Genomic DNA, 21,898 nt, shown 5'->3' with positions numbered 1-21,898 from the left:
AATTAAAACCACCTTAAGGTTTCACCTTATGGTGGTGAAAGGCTAGGATCAAGAGACCAAATCGCTAGTCAGAATGGCTAGAATCAAGAGAACAAATGATACCAAATGCTGGCGAGGGTGTGGAGAAAGAGGAACATACACACTCACTGCTGGTTGGAATTGCAAACTCGTGCAACCCCTATGGAAAACAGTATGGAGAATTCTTATAGTTGTGCTCCTTCATTAAAGGGGAGGCAAGCAGGGTCATTGGACCCTTACCAGAGTATCTCAGCCTACTGTATGTAATTTGGCACTAATCACACATGGTCTCCTGGATTTGGGGAGGACTAAAATATATAACCGGGGGAAGGCTAGGAAGAGAAGGCTTGATCCATGCTGGGTAAAGGCTTTCCAGTGTGCATACCCTCAGGTCATTCATATACCTTAGCAACCCTTCAGTCACCTCTGTAAGTAAGCTCAGTAAATTCATTGGTTCCCCAGGAAAGCTTTAATCAAACATTGGTTTGTCACTAGAACCTTAGAAGGGGATAAACATTGCTTAGTATTCTCAGGAAAAGAATTCTCACAAGAGATAAAAAATTTATTTGTTAATCTTATTATGTCTCATAATTATTAAAAAAGAAAATGAGAATGTAAAAGATGTTAAAAGGATATGGGAATAGAGATATTTTCCAAAATAGAAAAAATGAGAAAGCCTAAGCAAGTGATGAAGATCTGCATAGGTTTGTTATGATATATAAATGATTAGGCAAAAATAATATACACATAATCTTAAGGTCATGGTTTAGTCAACTAGTTTAAAGAACAAAATATATGTCTAGTTAAGATTTATCAGAGAGCGTTTGGTTTTCGCCCAAGCTTTATCTACACAGTACATGGTAATTAAAAGTATCAGACTAGTGGCACTAACCTTCTTGGATGTTTAACAGCCATACTTTGAGGCCTATATTAATGTGGTCAGAGGGACTTAAAGGACAGTTTTTGCTCCTTGACTTCCAAGGTTGATTAAGTTCCAGGGGACTGTAGAACATCTCAAAATGTCCTGTAACTGTGGTGAGTCACCTGTCCTCTTGTTCAGGGAGGCCATGGAGACCCCACCAGATGGACTTGAACTAGAGTCTAGGCTATAAAAAGGAGAGTCAACTCAGAGGAAACATTTCCTCCATGCTTCCAAGTGAGGCCAGCCACGGTCGAACAGGACCTTTGACTTATCTTCACATAGATGGAAATGGTAAAAGAAAAGAGCCAGGTGCTCGTCCCAAGCCCATGTGATCCCTGAGGAACAGATCCTCAAATGACCTGAGGTGTAAAAATAAATTGGTTTATTTGGGCCAATGGTATAGTCTTAAATACCCAAAAGGAAAGCATAACCAAAGATTAAAGGGATCAGTATATTTCTTTAAGAGTTCAAGGGATTACACTTCCCAGACATTAGGTTTAAGTCGATATAAAATGTTAGACAATTATTTCTCATTGATGATTTTGTTTCTAAGCAGAAAGTGCTGCTTAGATGTAAGACTTCAAATCTTGGTCTGCAATACTGTAGTGCCCACCCGCAGCTATGCAAGATGGCTAAATTTGTTTTCTTCCCCTATCTAAATGCCTTTGAGAGGGAACTGACACTGATTATAGCCACCCCAACAGCTACCAAAGTGCCTGAAAATAAATCCTGAGTCCATCACTCTCGAGTCCAGCCTTAGCACACACACAAAATATGAGGAGGAATCCAATAGAGGGATGTTTTTGGAAACTCTCGTCAAGACATCCCAGTGGACTCTGATATGAGCATTTGAAATTTGCCCAGTACTGACTTTTTTCTGGTTCCCTGTCTAGAACTTGTAATGCTAACTACTCTTGCCTTTACTTCTCCTTTACATCTCCTATTCACCAGTCAAGGACTTTATGCAATTTGGGAGTATTTTAGATAGACCCATTGAAGGGGTACCCCAGTTGCCTCACCCTGCATCCCTGTTCAGCATGGAAGAAGCCAGAGTGGTCTGTGTCCCAATTCCCTAATGGCAATTTGGGTAACATCTTCAGTGGATGGTGTGATAAGAGGAGGTAGGAATTGGCTAGGCCGTTATGGTAAAAAGAGCCCTAAGAAAAATAGTTTCTTGACTAAAAGTCAAAATGTCCTTGGGCCTCTTAACAACATACTCTAATGGCCAAAAATGTGAAAAGTATTTGGAAACTCATATCTAATCCCTATAAGATTTTAGAGTTACTTCTTCAGAGGGGGAAAAGTTAGAGTAGCAAAAAAGCCCCATTTAAAAAGAAAGAATTCCTAAACGAGAGGCAGAAACAGGAGAAGATTTGTGAGATTGAGGCCAGCCCGTTTTACATAACAAGTTCCAGGCAAACTGGGGCTTACAAGGAGACCCTTTCTCTCTCTCAAAAAAAAAAAAAATCCTAAACAAACCAGTAGCTCTTCCTCAGCAACAAAGACAAGCTGTTGTAGAACCATACAGCCATAGCACAAATCCAAGTGTCAGACAGCAATTTCTATAAGCCCTTGTCAGAGCCAAAAATCTTCTTAATCTATTAAAAAATATGTATTTCAGGCTGGAAAATCATTAGACTCTATGGGTCAGACTCTGAGAGTGAATTAACAAACTAAATATTGCTTTTTATAATTCTAAAAATAAATATTATTCTGGAGATTACATTTCATTTTATGCTGTTTCCCTTTAATCAGAGGGCTCTAATAACCAAAAATTATAACTAGAAAAAAAACTAAAAATGAATCTACCATATGACCCAGTTATACCACTCCTTGGCACATACCCAAAGGACTCATCCTATTGTAGGGACAATTGTACAACCATGTTTGTTGCTGCTCTTTTCAAAATAGCTAAGAGATGGAAGCAACCTAAATGTCCCGAAACTGAAGAGTGCTTAACGAAAATGTGATACGTTTACACAATGGAGATCTGTTCAGTAGTAAGAAAGATGAAATAATGAAATTTTCAGGTCAATGGATGGATGTAGAAACTGTTATACTAAGTGAAGTAACACAGACTCAGAAAAACAAAAGATGTGTGTCTGTGGATCCTAGCACCAAATCCTTATAAGTGAGTGCATATCCTGATGCAACTGCAAGGACCAGGAATATGGAAGGAAAACAAGGAGGTAAAGGGAAAGAAGGAACCTGAGAGGGAAGAATAGTAGGATGAAATATGTAAAGGGGGTAGCTAAAGGGGAGGGGGGAGGAGGACTACACAAAGAACTATGGGAATAAAGGGGGGGTTGATTCTCCAGATACACAGTAAAAAAAATAACAAAACAAAACAAACAAACAAAACCCCTCAAACACAGAAGGCACCCTGTGGGGATTCAAAAAAGCCCTTCCAGAAGTAATACAGTTGCTAAATGAAAATTCCAGTGCCAGAGGTGGGTTGCCCCCTATGTGCTGTTGGCCTGAGGGACACCAGAGGTCCCCAAACAATAAAGGCCATTGCCAATAATGTTGTTTGTACATCGGAAGTGGACAGAAAAACCATATTGCTGAAGACACTGCATGATGTGAGCACGGGAGAGGGAGAAATCAAACTTGGACTAAGCTGGAAACTCTCTGCCACCGAATGGGTGGCTTTCATGGTGCCAAAAGGCAACATGCAGATAACTGGGGGAGAATAGTCTCCTATAATTCTCCTCAGTGATGGATCCCATGTGTTGCACTATCAACACACCAAACAAAATGTTCCTGCTGGTGCAATAGTGGAGTGTCTACTGTATGTACAACCAGCAAATTTTCGATTGGCTATAATAACCGCTCCTAGGGGTGGAACACACAACTGGTACTGTAGACCTGGCCCTGTGGCAGTGGGAAGTCACTGCAATTGCTTCGTTAGAGGGAAATGATGCACCTGCTAAAGTACAGCCCAAGCATTTGTATTTACATCCATAGGTTAAGTTATTATAGCAGTCACTGTTTAGATGTTCTTGCTTCTTGCTGTGTGTTTTGATAGCAGATGGGATCCCACTCAAACTGGCCAGTAGCCCATGGAAAACAGAGGATGCAGAGACCTGAAAGTTCAGTGCCTTGCCACAATGGGAAGAAGATCATCCCACACCTACCACCTGCTCCAAGGCTCAGGGACTTTTGCAGAAGAAGTTGGTGGAAAGAATGTAAGAGAAGGAGGAAGGGGTGGAGTGTTAACTGGAAATGTCTTCTGACCACTATGCTGGCAAGCTATAATCACACCTCCTTCCTACGCTCATCAAGGAGTTGGTGGGGGGGGGAGTCAGTTACTCCTCCCACCCAATCAGTCCACCTTAGCTGCATGTGGGGGGGGGGCGAGGGGCAAAGGATATATAAGCCAAGAACACCAAGAGGCACCTCTGTCACCATTTTGTCCAGCTGTTGGGAGGTCACAGAATCTTTATTTGAGTGTGGACTTTATGGCACAGCCGTAAATGTGGGATGCCCACTCATCTGCAAATAAACCCCTAGCCTATGCGCTGTTAAAAAAACATAATAATAGTAAAAGGTAGCCAGTGCTTTTAACCACTGAACCATCTATGGGGACGTTTCTTAATTGTTGAATGACATGGGAGGACCCAGCTCCCTGTGTGTGGTGCCATCCCTGGGAGGGTGGTCCTGAGTTGTATAAGAAAACTGATTGATTACATGGCAGCTAACAACCATCTGTAACTCTAGTTCTAGGGGAATTCGAAGCCCTCTTCTGACCTCTATGGGTATTGCATGACATGGGTGCACTTACACACATGCAGGCAATACATTCATACACATAAAATAAAAATAATAGATATAATATTTTAGAAAGAAAGCTGGTTGAGCACAGGCCAGGAGAGAAAATCAACAAACAGTGCTCCTCCAGGGGCTCTGCTTCAGCTTCAGTCTCCAGGTGCTTGCTTTGAGTTCTTGTATAAATCTTAATTATTTTACTTTAGTTTTTATATTTCTTAATTCGGTCTTATGATAGATAGTTTTGTATATTTCTCCATCCATTCTTTTGCATACTCTACTATTCTTTTATCTTTTGAGAACTTCTTACATCAGTATTTATCTCCCACTCCTCCCATGCCCCCCGCTCCCTCTCAAATTCATGATCTCCTAATTATTACACACACACACACACACACACACACACACACACACACACACACCTCACTGAATCAATTTAGTGTTGCTGTTATGTACATGTACTGAGAGCTGACTCCTTGGGGTTGGATAACCTGTCAGGAAGTGTATACAAACTATATAAGTTGTTTCTCATTCCTATATCATTTCTCTCTAACTCTTCCTCATCCCCTACCCTTTTTAATTCTTAACTATTATTCCACGGTTTTAATAGTCTTTAAGCTCTGGTAATGCTAAAAATACCCCCAGCACTGCTCCTCTATTTTCCTCTCAGTTTACCTAATACCGATACTTATCGTAAGGTGAGGGATGAACTGGAAATAGACTGTGGAAGGATAAGTATAAAGACAGAAAGACAGATGGAAATGAAAGTAAATAGATCAAAGTAAAAGCGTCGATCTACTTCTGCCTTGTGGACTGGCTTTAGAATTCCTTCTCTCCTTGTGATGTTTCACGTAGCAAATTCTGTCAGACTTGATCTTTGGGTACACAGATTCCCAGTGGAGTTTAAACAAGTTACCTTTTGGCATTTCGGGCACAACTGTGCTGAGTTTCGAAGTTTATCTCTCAGTTCTAAGGTAGTTACGGGACCCTCCCCAGAGCCTGGGAATGAGTTTCATGCTCTTTGTCCATCATGTCCACCACATTTCAGTTTTCCTGTCCATTGCATCTGCTGGTATCTTGTCTCTCTGCCCATGGTGTATCTAGGCCTTGGTTACCTTTCTGCGGTCAGTGACTCTGGCCTTTCCCGCAGTGCCGATGGGAGAAGGAACCTCTCTTTGCTTGGTGTTTCTCACTGGGCTGAGACCAGCTTTGTGCTCACAGAGAATCTGTGCTTCAGGCTTCCTGGAATCACATTCAGCCCCTGACTTTACAGCTGACCTGATCTGGTGTCTCTCTGCCCACTGTTGTGCAGTCCTAGGCTGTATCTTCACAACCTACAGCCTGTTTCTTCTTCAGCGAACTGTTCCTGCAGTGTCACTGTGGAGGGGTGTGATGGAGGAAAACCGTGAGCGCTGTGGAAAATGTCTGTTTCAAACTTGTGATCACACCTCAGCCTCCTCTCCATCGCCTGTCCTTTCTCTGATATGCGCCATCAGTAACTTTTTTGAAAATCAGTTTTCTATAGATACATAGCTGTAGTTCTAGGCTATCCAGTCTATCCATTTAAGTGTGTCTGTCTTTATACAAGTGCTGTGCTGTTTACTTAATAAAGGCTTATAATGTGCTTTGAAGTTTGATCTTGTAATGCCTCTGGCTTTGCTGGGGTTTTTGTTTGTTTGTTTGTTTTGCTCAAGATGGCTTTAGCTATTAAGAGTTTTCTTCAGAGATGGGGCCCTAAGAGGTTATCAGTGTTCCAGTAAATGGTCCTACACACATGAACATACTGGTAGCACTAAGTGAACTCAATTAGAAAAGTAGGTTTTAAAACAAAGCACATGGGGCTAAAGAGATGGCCCAGCAGTTAAGAGCACTGGCTGCTCTTGCAGAGGACCCGGGTTTAGTTGCAAGCATACACACAGCAGCTAGAAACCATTCAAACTCCAGTTCCATGGGATCTGGCACCCTCTTCTGACCTCTACAGGATGCCTGTAGTGCACTTACATTCATGCAAAACACTCATACACAAACAATAAAAATAAGTAAATAAAAATTTAAAACACAACTTAAAATGGGGAAGGAATAGTGGGATGGGGGACGGGGAAGAACTGGAGGGAAGGGGAGGGAGTGGATTTGACTGAAACACATTATATGCATGTATGAAACCAGTGAAAAATAAAAATAATCAAATAAAATATGGAGCATATATATTTTATTCCTAATTTAGAGACCTGATTTAACAGAAATAAAACCACCGTTACAAAATCATATATAAGGAAGGATGGTTATTGCAACATCGTTAATAAAAGGTAATTTGTTTCACAAATTACTAGGAACTTGAAAACAATTATAAAACAAGGTCTCCTAAGTGCTTGTCTTACATGTTTGAATCATTCATCACAACTACTCAAGAAACCAGGAAATGGGCTGAAAGTCATAGGCTTTCTTCTATAATATTGCTAATGATCAAATGTTCCATAGTGTGTGGTATATTTAATCCATTATCTGTAATATAATTCCCAGCATTTGGGAGGCAGAGCAGGCAGATCTCTGTAAGATCAAGGCCAGTTTAGTCCACATAGTGAGTTCCAGGCCAGCTGGGGCTACAAGGAGTCCCTATATTAGCCCACTAATTTGTTTTACAAGTTGCTAGGGGACATGAAAAAACGAGAAAAGCAAATTATTGAATAATATAATCCTATTTTAAAAACTAAAAAATATAATGAGTCTAAGAAGCACGTAGAAAAATACACAGCAAACTGGTATCAAAGACTTTCAAAAGACCCTGACATTTTATTTCTATATACTTTAATATTATTCCTCTTAGAATGATATTGCCTCATTTTGTATTCTTTTTTTAAAGACGGTGTCTGGCTTCTATCTCACAGAGTTCTGCCTGCTTCTTAAGACAAAGATATTTTCAATCGTACAAAAAACACAGAGTAGATTTAGACCTGCATAGGAAAAGCCTTTGAGTACTGTTCCATTATATCTTGACTATTGTAAGCCATATTCAGGGTTAAATTTGATGCTACTTTTTTGAACAGGGGAGTATACATGATGGAACCCATAACAAAATTGCCTTCTTAGAATTATATAAATTGTAATGCATTTGGCAAACTTATTTCAAGTATGTGTTAATATCTGGCAAAATACACCATATTGCAGTTATGTAACAGTTAATGTTTCAAGCACATAAGAAAATATTTACTTGTGTATTTGATAACTCCTTATCTAATAAAATAAATATACCTTTTAAAAAAAGAAAATTACCATTCATATTTTGATAAGGGTTTCCCTGAATATGTAAACTGTCTTGAGCACTGTGGCTATTTTTAACAATATTGAGTCTTTTGATTGAAGAATAAAGTATACCTTCCCACTTGTGTGACATTTTAAGTTTCTTTCATTAATGTTTTATTTTATTGTAGATATGTTTCACTTCTTAGTACAAACTTATTCCTAGGTATTTTATTATATTTTGGCTCACATAAGTAGGGATGTTTTTGATTTCTATTTTAGATAGCTCTCCAGTGGCATGAAACAATGCTAATTTTTGTGTTGATTTTGTATGCTAGAACTTGGTGAATTCATTTATTAAATCTAATAGATGAAATTTGGGGGCATTTCTATATATAAAGTCATGTCATCTGCAAACAGTGAAAATTTTATTTCCTCTTTTCTAATTCAGATGTCTTTTCTTTCTCATGACTGATTGTTTTGGCTCTGAGTTCTCATTCTGTGTTGAATAAAAATAGTGAAGGAGTCGGGTGTGGTGACGCACACCTTTAGTCCCAGCACTGGGAGGCAGAGGCAGGTGGATGTCTGTGAGTTCAAGGCCAGCCCAGTCTACATAGTGAGCTCCAGGACAGCTGGGGCTACAGGGAGACCCTGTCTCAAAAAGACAAAAAAAAAAAAGTGAAGGAATACATTCTTCTCATGTTCCAGATCAGAAAGGGGAAAGCCTTAAGCTTTCTCAAAGTCAGTATAATTGTTAGTTATTGGCTTATTATAAATACCCTTGTCTTCTAGTTTGCTTTCAGTTGCCATGACAAAACACTCTGACCAATACCAACTTGGGGAGGAAAGGGTTTGTTTGGCTTATTTTAAATCTTGGGTCACAGTTCATCACTGAGGGAGCCCAAGGTAGGAACTCAGGGCAGGAACCTGGAGGCAGGAACTGAAGCACAGGCCATGGAGGAAAGCTGCTTACCGGCTTGCTCCCCTGACCCATGCTCAACCTGCTTTGTTATATAACAGGCCCACCTGCCTAGGGGTGGCACCACCCACAGTGGGTTGTGCCCTCCCATATCACTCAATAATTGAGAAAATGCCCCCACAGACATGGCTACAGGCCAGCCTAATGGAGACAATTTCCCAACTGAGGCTCCCTCAACCCAGATGTGTCAAGCTGACAACTAGAGCTATCCAGCACACCTTGGTTATGTGGAGATACATTCTTTCTGTGCCTCATCTGCTCCACATTTATCATGAAGAAATGTTGAATTTTATCAAATTTCTTTTTGTTATCAATTAAAATTACCATATTTCTTCCTTCATCTATTTATATAGCGTGTCCTAGTTACTTTCTATTGCTGTGATAAAAGCAATGACCAAACAGACTAGGAAAGGAAAGGTTTATTTTCTCTTACATCTCCCAGGACACAGCTCATTGCCAAGGGAAGTCAGGGCAGGACCCACATACCATGGAGGAATGCTGCTTACTGGCCTGTTCCCCTGCTCTGTACCCAGGATCACCTGCCCTGTGGTACTACTTACGGTGGGATGAGCCCTCCCATGTCACTCAACAGTCAAGAAAATCCCCCACAGGCATAGCCACAAGCCAGCCCAATTGAGGAAATTCCTTAAGTGAGGTTCCCTCTTCCCAGGTGTGTCAAGGTGACAACTGAAGTTATCTAGCACACGGTCTATTGTATTTATTAATTTTGCTTATATTTAACCATTCTGACAACTCTTCAACTTGGTGCTATTTTCTTGATAATGTTTTATTGTATGTTCATCAAGAATTCTAGCCTATAGTTTTCTTTTTTGTTGTTAGTTTCCTTATCGGGTGAATTAGTTACTTTGCTGTTGCTGTGATAAGGCACTATGACCAAGAGAACTTACAGAAGGAAGAGTTTATTTGAGCTGTTGGATCCAGAGGAATCAGAGTCCATCACAGCAGGGAGGCATGGTGGCAGGAGTTGGCCAGAACAGAAAAGGAGCACTCACATTTTCAAGCAGGTGCAGAAAGCAGAGAGCAACTGGGTACTGGAAATATGGCAAGGCTTAAGAACTCTCAAAGTCTGCCCCCAGTGACACACCTCCTCCAGCAAGGCCACACCTTCAAGACCTCCCAAAACAGTGCCACCAACTGGGGGAAAATGTCCATGTAACAGCGCTATGGAGGGGGCATTCTCATTCAAACCACCACATCTGGTTTGAGCATAAGGGTAACGTTGGCATTGTAGAGAGTGTTTAGAAGAATTCTTTCCCCTTTTAGTGTTTGGAATAGCTTAAGAAAAAAATGGTATTGGGTGTTCTTTAAATATTTGGTAGAACTTAGCAGTGAAGCCATCTCATCACGGGCTTTTTCTTACTGATTCACTCTTATTGTTATTAGTGTGTCCTTTTTAAATTAGTTCTTTGATAACTGCATACAGTGTTTTTTTTTTTTTATCACATTCACCACCCTCCCCAACTGCTCTCAGGTCTACCCACCAATCCCTATCCTACTTTCCATGCTGGAATATTTGTGTTTTTCTCTTTTATTTGAAAAATTATCATTTTGCTCTATTCCTCCCCACACTTTGAAACCTTTTTTCCATTTCTTGTTTTGTTTTGTTTTGCTTTGTTGAGAAAGGGTGTCCCTGTGCCCCAGCTGGCCTGAAATCTGCTGTATAAACTAGGCTGGCCTCAATCTCGCAAAAATAGACTTGTCTGTCTCCTGAGTGCTGGGATTAAAGACATGTACCACACACCTGACTCACTTTGAATTTTTGCTATATCAATTTACATCTTTCTGTATTGCCTATTCTTTACCATATCAATGTAGTTATTTCAATTAACTTGTTTTTAATTTTTATATTAAATATGTGAATCTTTGCATAACATATTCACAATATTAGAGCATTTAGGTTTGTTTGCATAAGTAATCTGAACAATCAGTTTTCTGCCTGCCATGTTTTTGTCTTACTCATGAGCATTGCTTTCTTTCAGTTTGGAAATTTTCCTTTAGAATTTATTTTTTAAAGTATTTTTATTCATTCTCTCAGCATTTCATACAGTATTTTTAACATATTTACCTGTCTTCTCCAACTCCTCCTAGGTCTACCCCTGGTCCCAAATCCCTATCCTACTCTCCATCTGGGGTGTTGTGCTGTATTCCACCTTTCCTTCCTTCTTCAGTGCTCCTTACATACACTAAAAGCAAACACTCTGCCCCTGCTTGATTTCTTCAACTCTCCTGAGAGTAGTTTGACACATGAATACCTGATCGACTTAGTGTGTCTATGGGGAGAAATGGATAGATCTTAGCCACCAGCTTGCTCAGTCGTGTCTTCAATGTTATCGACAGCATCATGATTTTTAGAAAAGAATGGACCATGCCAAAGACCAGGCCCTTTTAAATTATTTGCCTTATATTTTACAAGTTCACTTTCTTAAAGTATCATGTCACTTCTAAGCCATCAGTAATGCAAATGTCATATTTCAAAGTCACCTCTGGTTATATAATTGTAAAAATATAAAATGTGTAATCACATTCTCATTGTAAAATAAGAAATTTAATTTTTAAAGATTTTGTTTTTATGTTTTATGTGTATTCGTGTGGTGTCCAAGGATACACACATGCATGTGGGTGCCCTCGAAGGCCAAAGGAAGTGTTGGAACCCCTGGAGTTGGAGTTATAGGCAGTTGTGAGTCACTCAATATGAGTACTGGGGATCAAATTTGAGTCCTCTGCAAGAGCAGCAAGGACTCTTAACCACTGCGCCATCTCCTCAGCCCCAAGCAATTTGATTTTTTTTTTTTACAAAAAGCTTTCTTTTATCACCCCCACCAAACAAAAATGTCTGACTCAAATCATTAAAAAAATTTTATAATGCAACCTCAACACCTAAGGCCCAGGCAACATTGTGGAACAGAGGGCAGAAAAAATATTAATGAATTTCTCAACTCTCACCAGTGAAGCTACCCCATGTAACAGGTGGTTATTAACTCAAAAAGTCACAACTGACCAAAGTGCAGAGAATAAGAGATTGCAGAGTACTTATCCATGAATAGGACACTTATATCAAACCTCTGCCACCCAGGGCTCAGGGACCATTGTGCAAGAAGGGGCAGAAAGACAGTAGGAGCCAGCCGTGGTTGTTGACCTCAAGGAAACAGAGTTTTCCACAAAGCAGAGAAGCTACTCATATAAATTCAACTCACAGCAATGGTAACAGCACACATGACCCACACAAGCTGAAGTCAGACAAAATCCCAGCACAGATATGAGGAACTGGGTTCAAAGTTCCAATTGTAGCTGACAAACAACTGGCAACCAATAACTAGACACGTTAACCAGCCTCCAGTGGATGGATGTACACTGAAGGACATTGATTTGATAGGCCTTAATATGTATGACAGTACGGGGTGCTATAAGAAGGGTTCAGCTAGGGGAGGGGGGTCTAAATAAGATCAAAATATACTGTTTGAAATTCACTAAAATTCAATAAAAAAGAGGAGCAAAAAAGAGTTCAAGTAAAACTTTGGGAACAAATTTCCCAGGGCCCAGCAGAGAGTAGCACTATAATAAGGAAATACACTTCTCTCCAAGATTCCTGGGCTGCTGGTGACGATGAGATACGAAAACAATATTACATAGTTAAATCAGAAATCAAAGCAAACATAATCTCCTTTTCCTTTAAACCACAGCTGTAGCTTCAAAGGGACTAAGAAACAGTTTATGCTGAAGCTAAATATGAATGACCATAACCCAGGAACATGGATTTGGGTTACCCCAATTTCACATTCCAATGTGGCGATAGCTTCACAAAGCCTTTAGATAACCTAACAAAGAAAATTATAAATCAAGGCATTTTTTTTTTTTTCAAACACATTGGTGGAAACATCAGGTAGATTGGCTACAACAAAGTGTGGAAATTTCTGCTATGGCTTCAAATGTTATCTGATGATATTCTTAGCCTCTGGGTTGGTGGAAGCTAGGGGTCTGTTTAACCATTCCAAAAAAGATTCACCTAACAAAGATGGGAGGTCACACACAGAGGTAGGCAATAGGTGGCTGTTTAGAGGGCCAATAAGATACACTTGGCTTCCATTTGCAGCGTTCCAGTCCTCCACATCAGTCCATCAGCTTTGTAGAATGTTTAGCTCAGGTGTGGCTTTTCCTCAGGCACCTCAGGTCACATCTGTAATATATAGAAAGCGACAAAGGTATGATCTATAGTCTGAAAAGGCTAAACTTACAGTTCAGGGGTTGTGGCACCCATTTGTGTTTTGGGGGGGTATATTTTTGGCCTGTTTTTGTACATTCCTGTGGTAGTAAATATCCAATAATTTGATAAGTGCTTGAATAATTCATGGATAAGTACATGGGTGGATAATTAGAACGAAAGATTGTGATCTGTGGAGTTCATGCACTGTTAGAACATTCTGTGCAAACATCCCTGTTCTGAAAGCAGTGAGTTCGCTGATGGGCGATAGATCAGGCTACTTGGCAGGAATATTGCAGAGAAAATCCAGGCATCATCACAACGCTGAATAAAGGGTGAGATTTCTTCTAAATTTAAAAACATAGATTCTAGGAATACTGATCCGGGGAAGCTAGAAATTGTTCTGATTTTCCAGCTGATCGGCTCTGGGGCTGTGAGGAGCTCTAAAAATTTCCAGCTTGTACTGAGGATCCCAAGCCAAGGCTTCTCCGTGCCTGCAGGCATCTGCTTCCTGGTACCTGCCCTGGAAAGTTCAAGGTGCACCAAGGTATGAACGTTATAGCTGGAAGCACTTACCTAAGAAGTTGTTGGGTTAGTTTCAAGCTATTTGTAATCCAAAAGTTAGATGTTAACTTTTCACATAAAGAAAGGTAAACACTTAGTAGGTGTGGCTTAGAGGTGCCAACCAAAACCCAGAGAGTGCTTTGCAACAGGGAGAGAGTTTCTATTATGCTGCTTTGTATAACTGGGCTAATTAGGCAGGAGGCGGAGCTACAGCTACCGGGCACTGAACACTGCTTTCTCTTGGATCAGCAGACACTTCATTGGCCCCCACGGCCCTTGTATGTCAACAATGTGGCTGAGTGCTCTGGTCTGGATTTGTCTTGCTGTTTGCACAGCTTGGGGTAAGTTCTTCATGAATACAAACCTCCGGTGACATTTAGGAATCAGTCCTGGATGAAGGCGAGTGATGATGTGTGCAGGGCAAAGACACACTATTCCAGTTCTTCAGTGGTGTTTGCCCTCTCTGTGCTAGAGCTTGGAGCAGCCAAGCCCAGTCAGCCTCAGCAGCCTTGAGACCCTGACTGCAAGTAACTGATGCAAGAGGGCAAGGAGACAACCTCCTGCCTCAGCATGAGGACTGAAGAGAGCTCAGTTTGTCTACCTGTGATTCTTAGTCCAGCTTTGTGCAGCTCATAGAGAAAGGCTGAGCAGATATTAAAAGCATGTCAGGAGGCAGAATGCAGGGCTGACACCCAGCTCTACAATTCTGAGCTGTGTCCTTGGACAAGAACTTAATTTTGTGGTGCTTAGGTGTGGGGGTGTGTGTGTGTGTGTGTGTGTGTGTGTGTGTGTGTGTGTGTGTGTGTGTTGTATATGTGTGTGGTATATACATGTGCATAAGAATGTACATGGACACATGCACATGCAGAGGCCCCAGGAAGATGTCAGATATCCTGCTTTATCACCCCCTGTCTTACTCCCTTGACACAGGGTCTCTCCTTAAACTTGGGGCTCACCTCAGTGAGCTCCCGAAATCTGCCTGTCTCCAGCCCCCAGTGCTGGGTTACAGGTGTACATACTCATTCCCAGCCTTCACATGGGCCCTGAGGCTCTCATGCTTATTCAGTTAGTGCTCTTACTCACTGAGCCAACTCCCCAGGCCTGGGTGGCTGTTTCTACAACATTTAGGATAGTCCCTGATCTACAGGAGGTATAGAAAAGGGATAGGAGAAGGGATCAACTGAAAATAAAATATACTGACATAAAAGTTGACCTAGAATAAAATCAAAGTAGCATCCATTGTACTTTGAAAAGAGGATTTGTTTTTCGTAGTTCCCAAGAAGAAGGGACACAGCACTGAGGTATGTCACAGGAGAAGCCCTGGGGTCAGTCAGGAGAGGATGTGGAGTCAAGGACTGTTGCTATGACTTCTTCTAAAAAGAAGAGAGGAAGGCAGGGTAAGTTGGGATAAGATTGGTTACGTAGAGTTATTTGGAGGCCATTGGGGACACAGGGTGTTCCTAGTTTTCTGTTGTCTTGCTCTGGTTGATCAAAATAGGTGTGGATAGCCTAGGCTACAAAACCCAGATAAAGCAGAGTGGCTGGGGTACGGGCTCTGAAGTGGTTGGACATTGTGAGTGACAATTTCCTGGGATCACAGGGCAAAGCAGTAAACACAGCAGAATCTAGAGTCAGTATAGAGCTACGATGAGGGTCCTCGGCGTACATCTGTGCCACTCCATGGAAGTGAAACTGAGGCATCCAGGGAAAAGCGCTCACTTGTGGTTACCATGCCCTTGTCTCTCAGTGATCTTAAACCTAGAGTAAACACTAGTTAGATCATCAGAGCCCTGAAACACAGGACCCTGCTAGATTTTACGGTCTCTCTGGCCATGGTGCAGGGAACTTACACACAGCCCTGGTTTCACTTTATCTTCAGTTGGAAGAGGCTTGTTTCTTCACTAACCTCCTTCCAGTGTTGAGAGATGTGCATCCAGTGGCATGCTTTTACCAGGACATCTCACTTACTCCCCAGCGGTACCTGCCTCGCGGGGAGCCAGCGTCACTCACCAGGACATCTCACTTACTCCCCAGCGGTACCTGCCTCACGGGGAGCCAGCGTCACTCACCAGGACATCTCACTTACTCCCCAGCGGTACCTGCCTCGCGGGGAGCCAGCGTCACTCACCAGGACATCTCACTTACTCCCCAGCGGTACCTGCCTCGCGGGGAGCCAGCGTCACTCACCAGCTCTTTACTCTTTTCTTCTAGGGTCTTCACATATGAGCAGGATAACTAATTCTTCCTTCAAAATTCCTCACACATTGCTATGAGCTCATTCGTATGTGCAACTGACCAGCTGTCTGGAAGACTCTGCTTCCTTGTGGGATGACCACCTCTGGCTCTTACAGTCTTTCTGTCCCCTCTTCTGCAATGATCCCCAAGCCTTAGGAGGCAGAAGTTTATACTAGGTATCTCACTAAGGCAGGAGCACTCTGCAGCCTCTTGTTCTCTGCACATTGGCCAGTTGAAGGTTGCTATGTTAATCACTATCTGCTGCATGAGGAAAGCTCTCTGGTAAGAGTTGAGAGGTGCATTATATTATGTGTAGAGGTTGCATCGAATATGTGGCACTTAGGGTTAAACCTCTCACAATCCCATGCAAGCTCAAATTAGATAAAATTCCAGCATATACATGGGGGAAGTGGCTAAGAAATCCCAATCCAACCTAAGGAACTTTTGGCAACTGATGGCTGCTGGTAGAGAAGAGACAGTCTCTTACAGGGATTCTTGGTGAGTTGGACCAGGCTCCAGCTGAGGGACATGTGGGGACACAAATAAGACTCTATAGGAAGAATTGTATATATAATGTAATATATTGAATTAGGCAGGGGGCACTGAGGAGGGGTGCAGATGGGAGAGGAGATCTAAATGCCATCAAATTATATTGTATGAAAAATCACAAAAATTTCCATAATGTTTTTAATTAAAAATTTTTAGAAAAAATTCTCACACATATCTCCATGTAAATGTATAATAATTTTCCCTTAATAAGAAAAGGGATCTATTTTCAAAAGCAGAGAAAACTTAGAATTCACAAACAACAACAAAAAGCAGCCACCCACAAGCATCGCAATGTACTTGCTTCCCAGGGAGAACACCTAGTGTTAGGGTAACAACTAAGCAGAAAACAAACGGAGAAACACACAGGATTTTCTCTTAGTAATCTGTGCCCCCGCACGTCCCCACATGAAACTTGGATGCACTCTGGTAACGCATCATCCCATCAGCAGCTTCTGGTGTTCATGGTTGGTCTTGACACACTTCTAAGTCCCCAAACTTATCGTATGGCTATGCTCTGATAAACCCAAAACCTGCACGTCAAAAGATCATAAGTCTCAGCATCCTAAGCTGCCAGAAAGTTCCACTTGGTGGTGTTTGTACTAACTCGCAACATTTACGTTAAAAACGCAAACACCCACAATGTGGAAAGGCTGGTTGTGCCGTGAGGCATGGTAACTAGAAAAGCAGCGCAGAGTTGAGGAACAGCTCCCTGCTCTCCAGGAATGGAGCCAGTGGAAGCTTGTTGTGTCCTCTATCACAGAACTGCTCCTGCTGCTTGCTTGTCCACTAAGTAAAACCTAGTCTCTTAGCCAGATCTTCAGTGCTCTCCCTGCCATGCACCCACACATCCAGTATTATCTCCCAACTCTATGGTGGACTCCTCCCAGTATCAGTCATAGGCACCTCACACTTCCCAGCTAGCTCTGCATCGAGCTGTCTAGGAGCCACTGTGCGCTCCCTAACCCTGTCTTATTTCATCTTCCCCTGGTTCTTCCTTGGCATGCTCTAAGTAAGAGCGCTGCTCTAACCATCAGAACTCACTGTCTTCCAACAGCTATAATCTCTTCCTGTCCTCTTGCAGGACACAACCTCTTGCATCTCAGCATTAGGTCAAGCGTGCTGTTGTCCTTCTCTATATAAGGTGAGCCTTCTCAAGAGTGGGGGCCACCTGCTGTTCATCATTTTGCCCAGCACGCGGGTCAGCACAAACATCTTAATAGATGAAATTTCCTGAGGAAAACCGGATCTCATATTCATTCCTAGCACCTCTCTGTAGTGACTTAGGCTGCATACTTTTCGACCTCTAATGATTTTATTCCTCAATCTGCTCTCTGAGATAAAGACAATGTTCTTCATCATAATTTTATGTCAGAAGAAATTGAGACCCAGAGATGTTCAGGTGATTTAATGTCACATGCCTAAAGAGATGAAACCTATTGGAAATCCAGGTCTAACCTTCCCCTCTTGCATGTCCTTGCATTCTCTTGTCCAACAGGGCACCCATCTTTACCACCTGTGGTGGACACCATGCACGGCAAAGTCCTGGGCAAGTACATCAGCCTAGAAGGCTTCCCACAGCCTGTGGCCGTTTTCCTGGGCGTCCCCTTTGCCAAACCTCCTCTTGGATCCCTGAGGTTTTCTCCACCACAGCCTGCAGAGGCATGGAGCTTCGTGAAGAATGCCACCTCCTACCCTCCCATGTAAGACACTCACTGGGGTGGGTTTGGGCCTCTTCCAATTAAGACATCTATCTCAGAGTGATGCAGGAAGGGGCCAAAGCAATCCTCTGACTGGCTATGTTAACAGTAATTACTGGCAACAGAAGAACACTGTACAACCTCAAAGACAGTTCTAGAACCCACCAAGCTCTTTATTTAGCATATACTCTGTATTTTTTTACTTCAGATATATTTATAATAATAAATGCCAGAAAAAAAGGAAAATGTACCACAGAGTTTCAGTAGTTCAAGAATTTTTTATTTTTATTTACCAGGAGAAAATAAAATACCTTTCTCAAAAGTTTGATACAGGATCTCACACTCTGTAGCCCTGGCTAGGCTGGAACTCACTATGTAGATCAGGTTAGCTTCATTACCTCACTGAGATCTGCCTGCCTCTGCCTCCTGAGTGCTGTGGTAAAAGGTGCAGCCAACCAAGCCTGGCAATTTAGCACTTACTTATAGAACTCCTGTGAGGAACCAGGCATGTTCTAGGTTTTTAGGATCTTCGAAACCATTGGTGGGCGGGGGGGATCTCTGCCTTGATAAACCTTTATCTTAATCGGAGGAAAAAGAAATTGAGAAATATGTTAAAATACAGCAAGTACATAATATACTAGAAAGCTGAGTGGTCAGAAATAACCAATTGATAGGTTAGAAAGATGAAAAGTGAGATGTTCTATTCTCCTGTCTTCAACCTTGGCATCGAGTGGGTGGGTGAGGATGTGTGGGTCAAGGGGGCAATGAGGGTGACTTCCCAAATTCTTGATTCCAGCTGTATCTAGTTACCTAGTCACAAACTGAGTACTAACCAAGGATGTGTCCCTGTTACTTTGGCAACTAAGAGAAAATCCCCAGGAGCCCAGATGATCTCACAGCCACCCCAGAGAAACTAAAACAACTAAAAGTCAGCTCAGACAGTATTTGTCTCTTTTGTGAGGTGCTTCAAGTCCCCAGGCTCCTATTCCTGGCTGTCTTACTACTATTCCACTCTTTTCATATACATACACACACACACACACACACACACGCACACACACATACACATACACATACATTAATAAAATAGTTTTTAAAACTTAAAAGAGGAAAATGGAAACTGCAATTTCAAAATGTATTTCTAAACAATCAGGGGATCAACAAACACACACATACACATACACACACATACACATATACATACACACACACACACACATACACACACACGCACACGTCCCAAACCAGACATCAGTACCAGGAGGCCAGTCCCACGCCCCCAGGTATTATATATATATATATATCATGTAGTAGTTCAGGGGTAGAGCCCTTGCCTAGGATAAGAATAACATTTGCCGCTTTTACGTTCTGATTGTAAATGTAAGCCATGCATATTACATGCATATTACAGGAAAGTTAGACAATACACAGAAGCAAAGGAAAGTCAAAACCATACAACTCAACTGCTCAGAGAGACTTGCTCTCAATATTTGAGATCATGATTTCCAGCCTTTTATCTGTGTATGCCCCTCATTTATACAGAGATCAGGAACACAGAGCATTTGACTGAATGCCTTACACATACCGCCATTATCATTTCATATAGAGCAGTGACGTGCTAATACCCAATGCTTCGTTGGGTATTAAAGTGTTGTTTTATTTACCCAATCTTTTATTTGGGTTCCTTAAAGTACTTTTATTTTATTAACATTATAAACAAAATTATTATTAAATGTTAGTAGCTAAATTATTTCACATAATTATAAATATTTTAGGATTAGTTCTTAAAAGTAGCATTTCCAAGTCAGTGAGTATGAATTTTGGTCACATCTGTCTCCAGAAATATCCAAATTCTGCAAGTTCCCTCCAGGGAAACATGAAAACCTCCATCAGTAGAGTACCAGCCATGCTTTGGATGATTTTTTTGTTAAATACTTTTTGTGTGTGTTAGATAAACAAAACTGGATCATAACAATAATAAACAGGATCTTGGTCTTTACAGTGCATTTTTCTAGATATTAAGTGAAATTGAACTTCTCATTTGACATTTGATTTTATATATTTTTTTCTTTTTTCATTAATTTATTTTTATGGGGCTTTTGGGTACTCTAACATTCTCCCTCTGAAGAGGTAACCATAAAATCTTTTAAGGATTAGATACAAGCTCCCAAATACTTTTGACATTTTTGGCCCTTGGAACAGAGTATGTTGCTAACATTCTGACTTGTAGCCAAGACACTGGCTACGTTTCTTTGGGGTCTTTTTATCCTAACTGCCTAGCCAGTTCCTACCTCCTATTCTTATCTCTCCATCCTCTGAAGGGGTTACCCAAATTGCCAATAGGGAATAGGGATGCCGACCACTCTGACTTCTTCCATGCTGAACCAGGGACTCAGGGTGAGGCAATTGGAGTACCCTTCAGTGGGTCTATCTAAAAGACTCCCAAATTACATAACTCTTATCTGTAGGGAGAAAAGAAGGTTCTTGGCTGGTGAACAGGGGATGTGAAGAAGTAAAGGCAAGAGTAGTTAGCATTCCAAGTTCTAGACAGGAACATTAACTCTTAACTAGAAAAAAGTCAGAACAGGGCAATTTTCAGTCGTTCATATGAGAGTCCATTGGAATTTCTTGACAAGGGCTTCCAAAAGCATCCCTCTATTGGGTTCCTCCTCATTTTTCTTTTGTCTCCCAAGGCTGGACTCTAGAGTGATGGATTCAGGATTTGCTTTCAGGTGTTTCTGAGATGTATGTATGACCTGAGAGTATGCACACTGGAAAGCCTTTACCCAACATGGATCATGCCTTCTCTTCCTAGCTTTCCACAGATTGTATGCTTTAACCCTCCCCAAATCCAGGAGGCCATGTCTGATTAGGGTCAAATAACATACAGGTGGCTGGGAAGAGTGGCTGGATACTCCAGTAAGGGTCCAGTGACACTGCTTGGCCTTCCTTTAATGAATGAGCACAACCATCAACAGGCCCAATTATGACTATGTTTAGCGATCAGGCTCAGCTGAAGTCGTGATGATGGCAGTTATTTCATGCAAAAGGGACTGCTGTATAGCATCATCTTATCTGTCTTTTATCTCGTTTGTCCAATTTACAAAATCTTTTCCTCCAACTATGTCATGTAAGTTGTCTTTTTTTTGAGTGTGTGTTACTTTACTTCACTTAGTATAATATTTTCTAACTCCATCCTTTTACCACATATTTCATGATTTCATCTTTCTTTGATTAGAACTGAGTAGAACTCCATTGTGTAAATGTACCACATTTTCATTATTCACTCCTCAGTTGAAGGACATTTAAATTTCTTCTATCTCTTAGCTACTGTGAAAAGGGCAGCAAAAAACATGGATGTACAAGTGTCTCTACAATAGGATGAGTCTTTTGGGTATATGCCAAAGAGTGGTCATACGGTAGGTTCATTTTTAGTTTTTTAAGACTTCTCCACAGTTTTTCCACAGAGGTTGCATGAGTTTGCAATCTCAGCAGCAGTGAATGAGCATTCCCCTTTCTCCAGATCCTCACCAGCATTTGGTATCATTTGTTCTTTTGATCCTAGCCAGTCTGAATAGGGTAAGGTGATACCTTAGGGTGGTTTTAATTTGCATTTCCCTAACTACTAACAATGTTGAACATTTTTTGAGATGTTTCTTAGCCATCTTTATTTCTTCCTTTGAGAACTCTCTGTTTAGATATTTAACACA

General features: G+C 41.4%; 1 protein-coding gene across 6 annotated transcripts in view; it reads left to right on the top strand.

The window, feature by feature from the left end:
• Positions 1 to 13,573: 13,573 nt before the first annotated feature.
• LOC103731688 (carboxylesterase 1C-like) overlaps positions 13,574 to 21,898 on the top strand; it is a 36,349-nt gene continuing 28,024 nt past the window's right edge. Inside the window, exons 1-3 of one of the 6 annotated variants that reach the window (XM_029562060.1) lie at positions 13,574 to 13,690; positions 13,960 to 14,048; positions 17,987 to 18,191. In XM_029562060.1, the coding sequence (XP_029417920.1) occupies positions 13,988 to 14,048; positions 17,987 to 18,191 (266 nt within the window). In that variant the 5' untranslated portion in view covers positions 13,574 to 13,690; positions 13,960 to 13,987. Of the gene's footprint in view, positions 13,691 to 13,888; positions 14,049 to 17,986; positions 18,192 to 21,898 lie in introns of those variants that run through there. The other 5 variants (XM_029562059.1, XM_029562058.1, XM_029562061.1 and 2 more) reach the window with 5 other exon arrangements.

Source organism: Nannospalax galili, unplaced genomic scaffold (assembly GCF_000622305.1).
Source record: "Nannospalax galili isolate Female #2095 unplaced genomic scaffold, S.galili_v1.0 scaffold274, whole genome shotgun sequence".
NCBI lineage: Eukaryota > Metazoa > Chordata > Mammalia > Rodentia > Spalacidae > Nannospalax > Nannospalax galili.
This window is presented reverse-complemented; position numbering and strand designations above follow the sequence as displayed.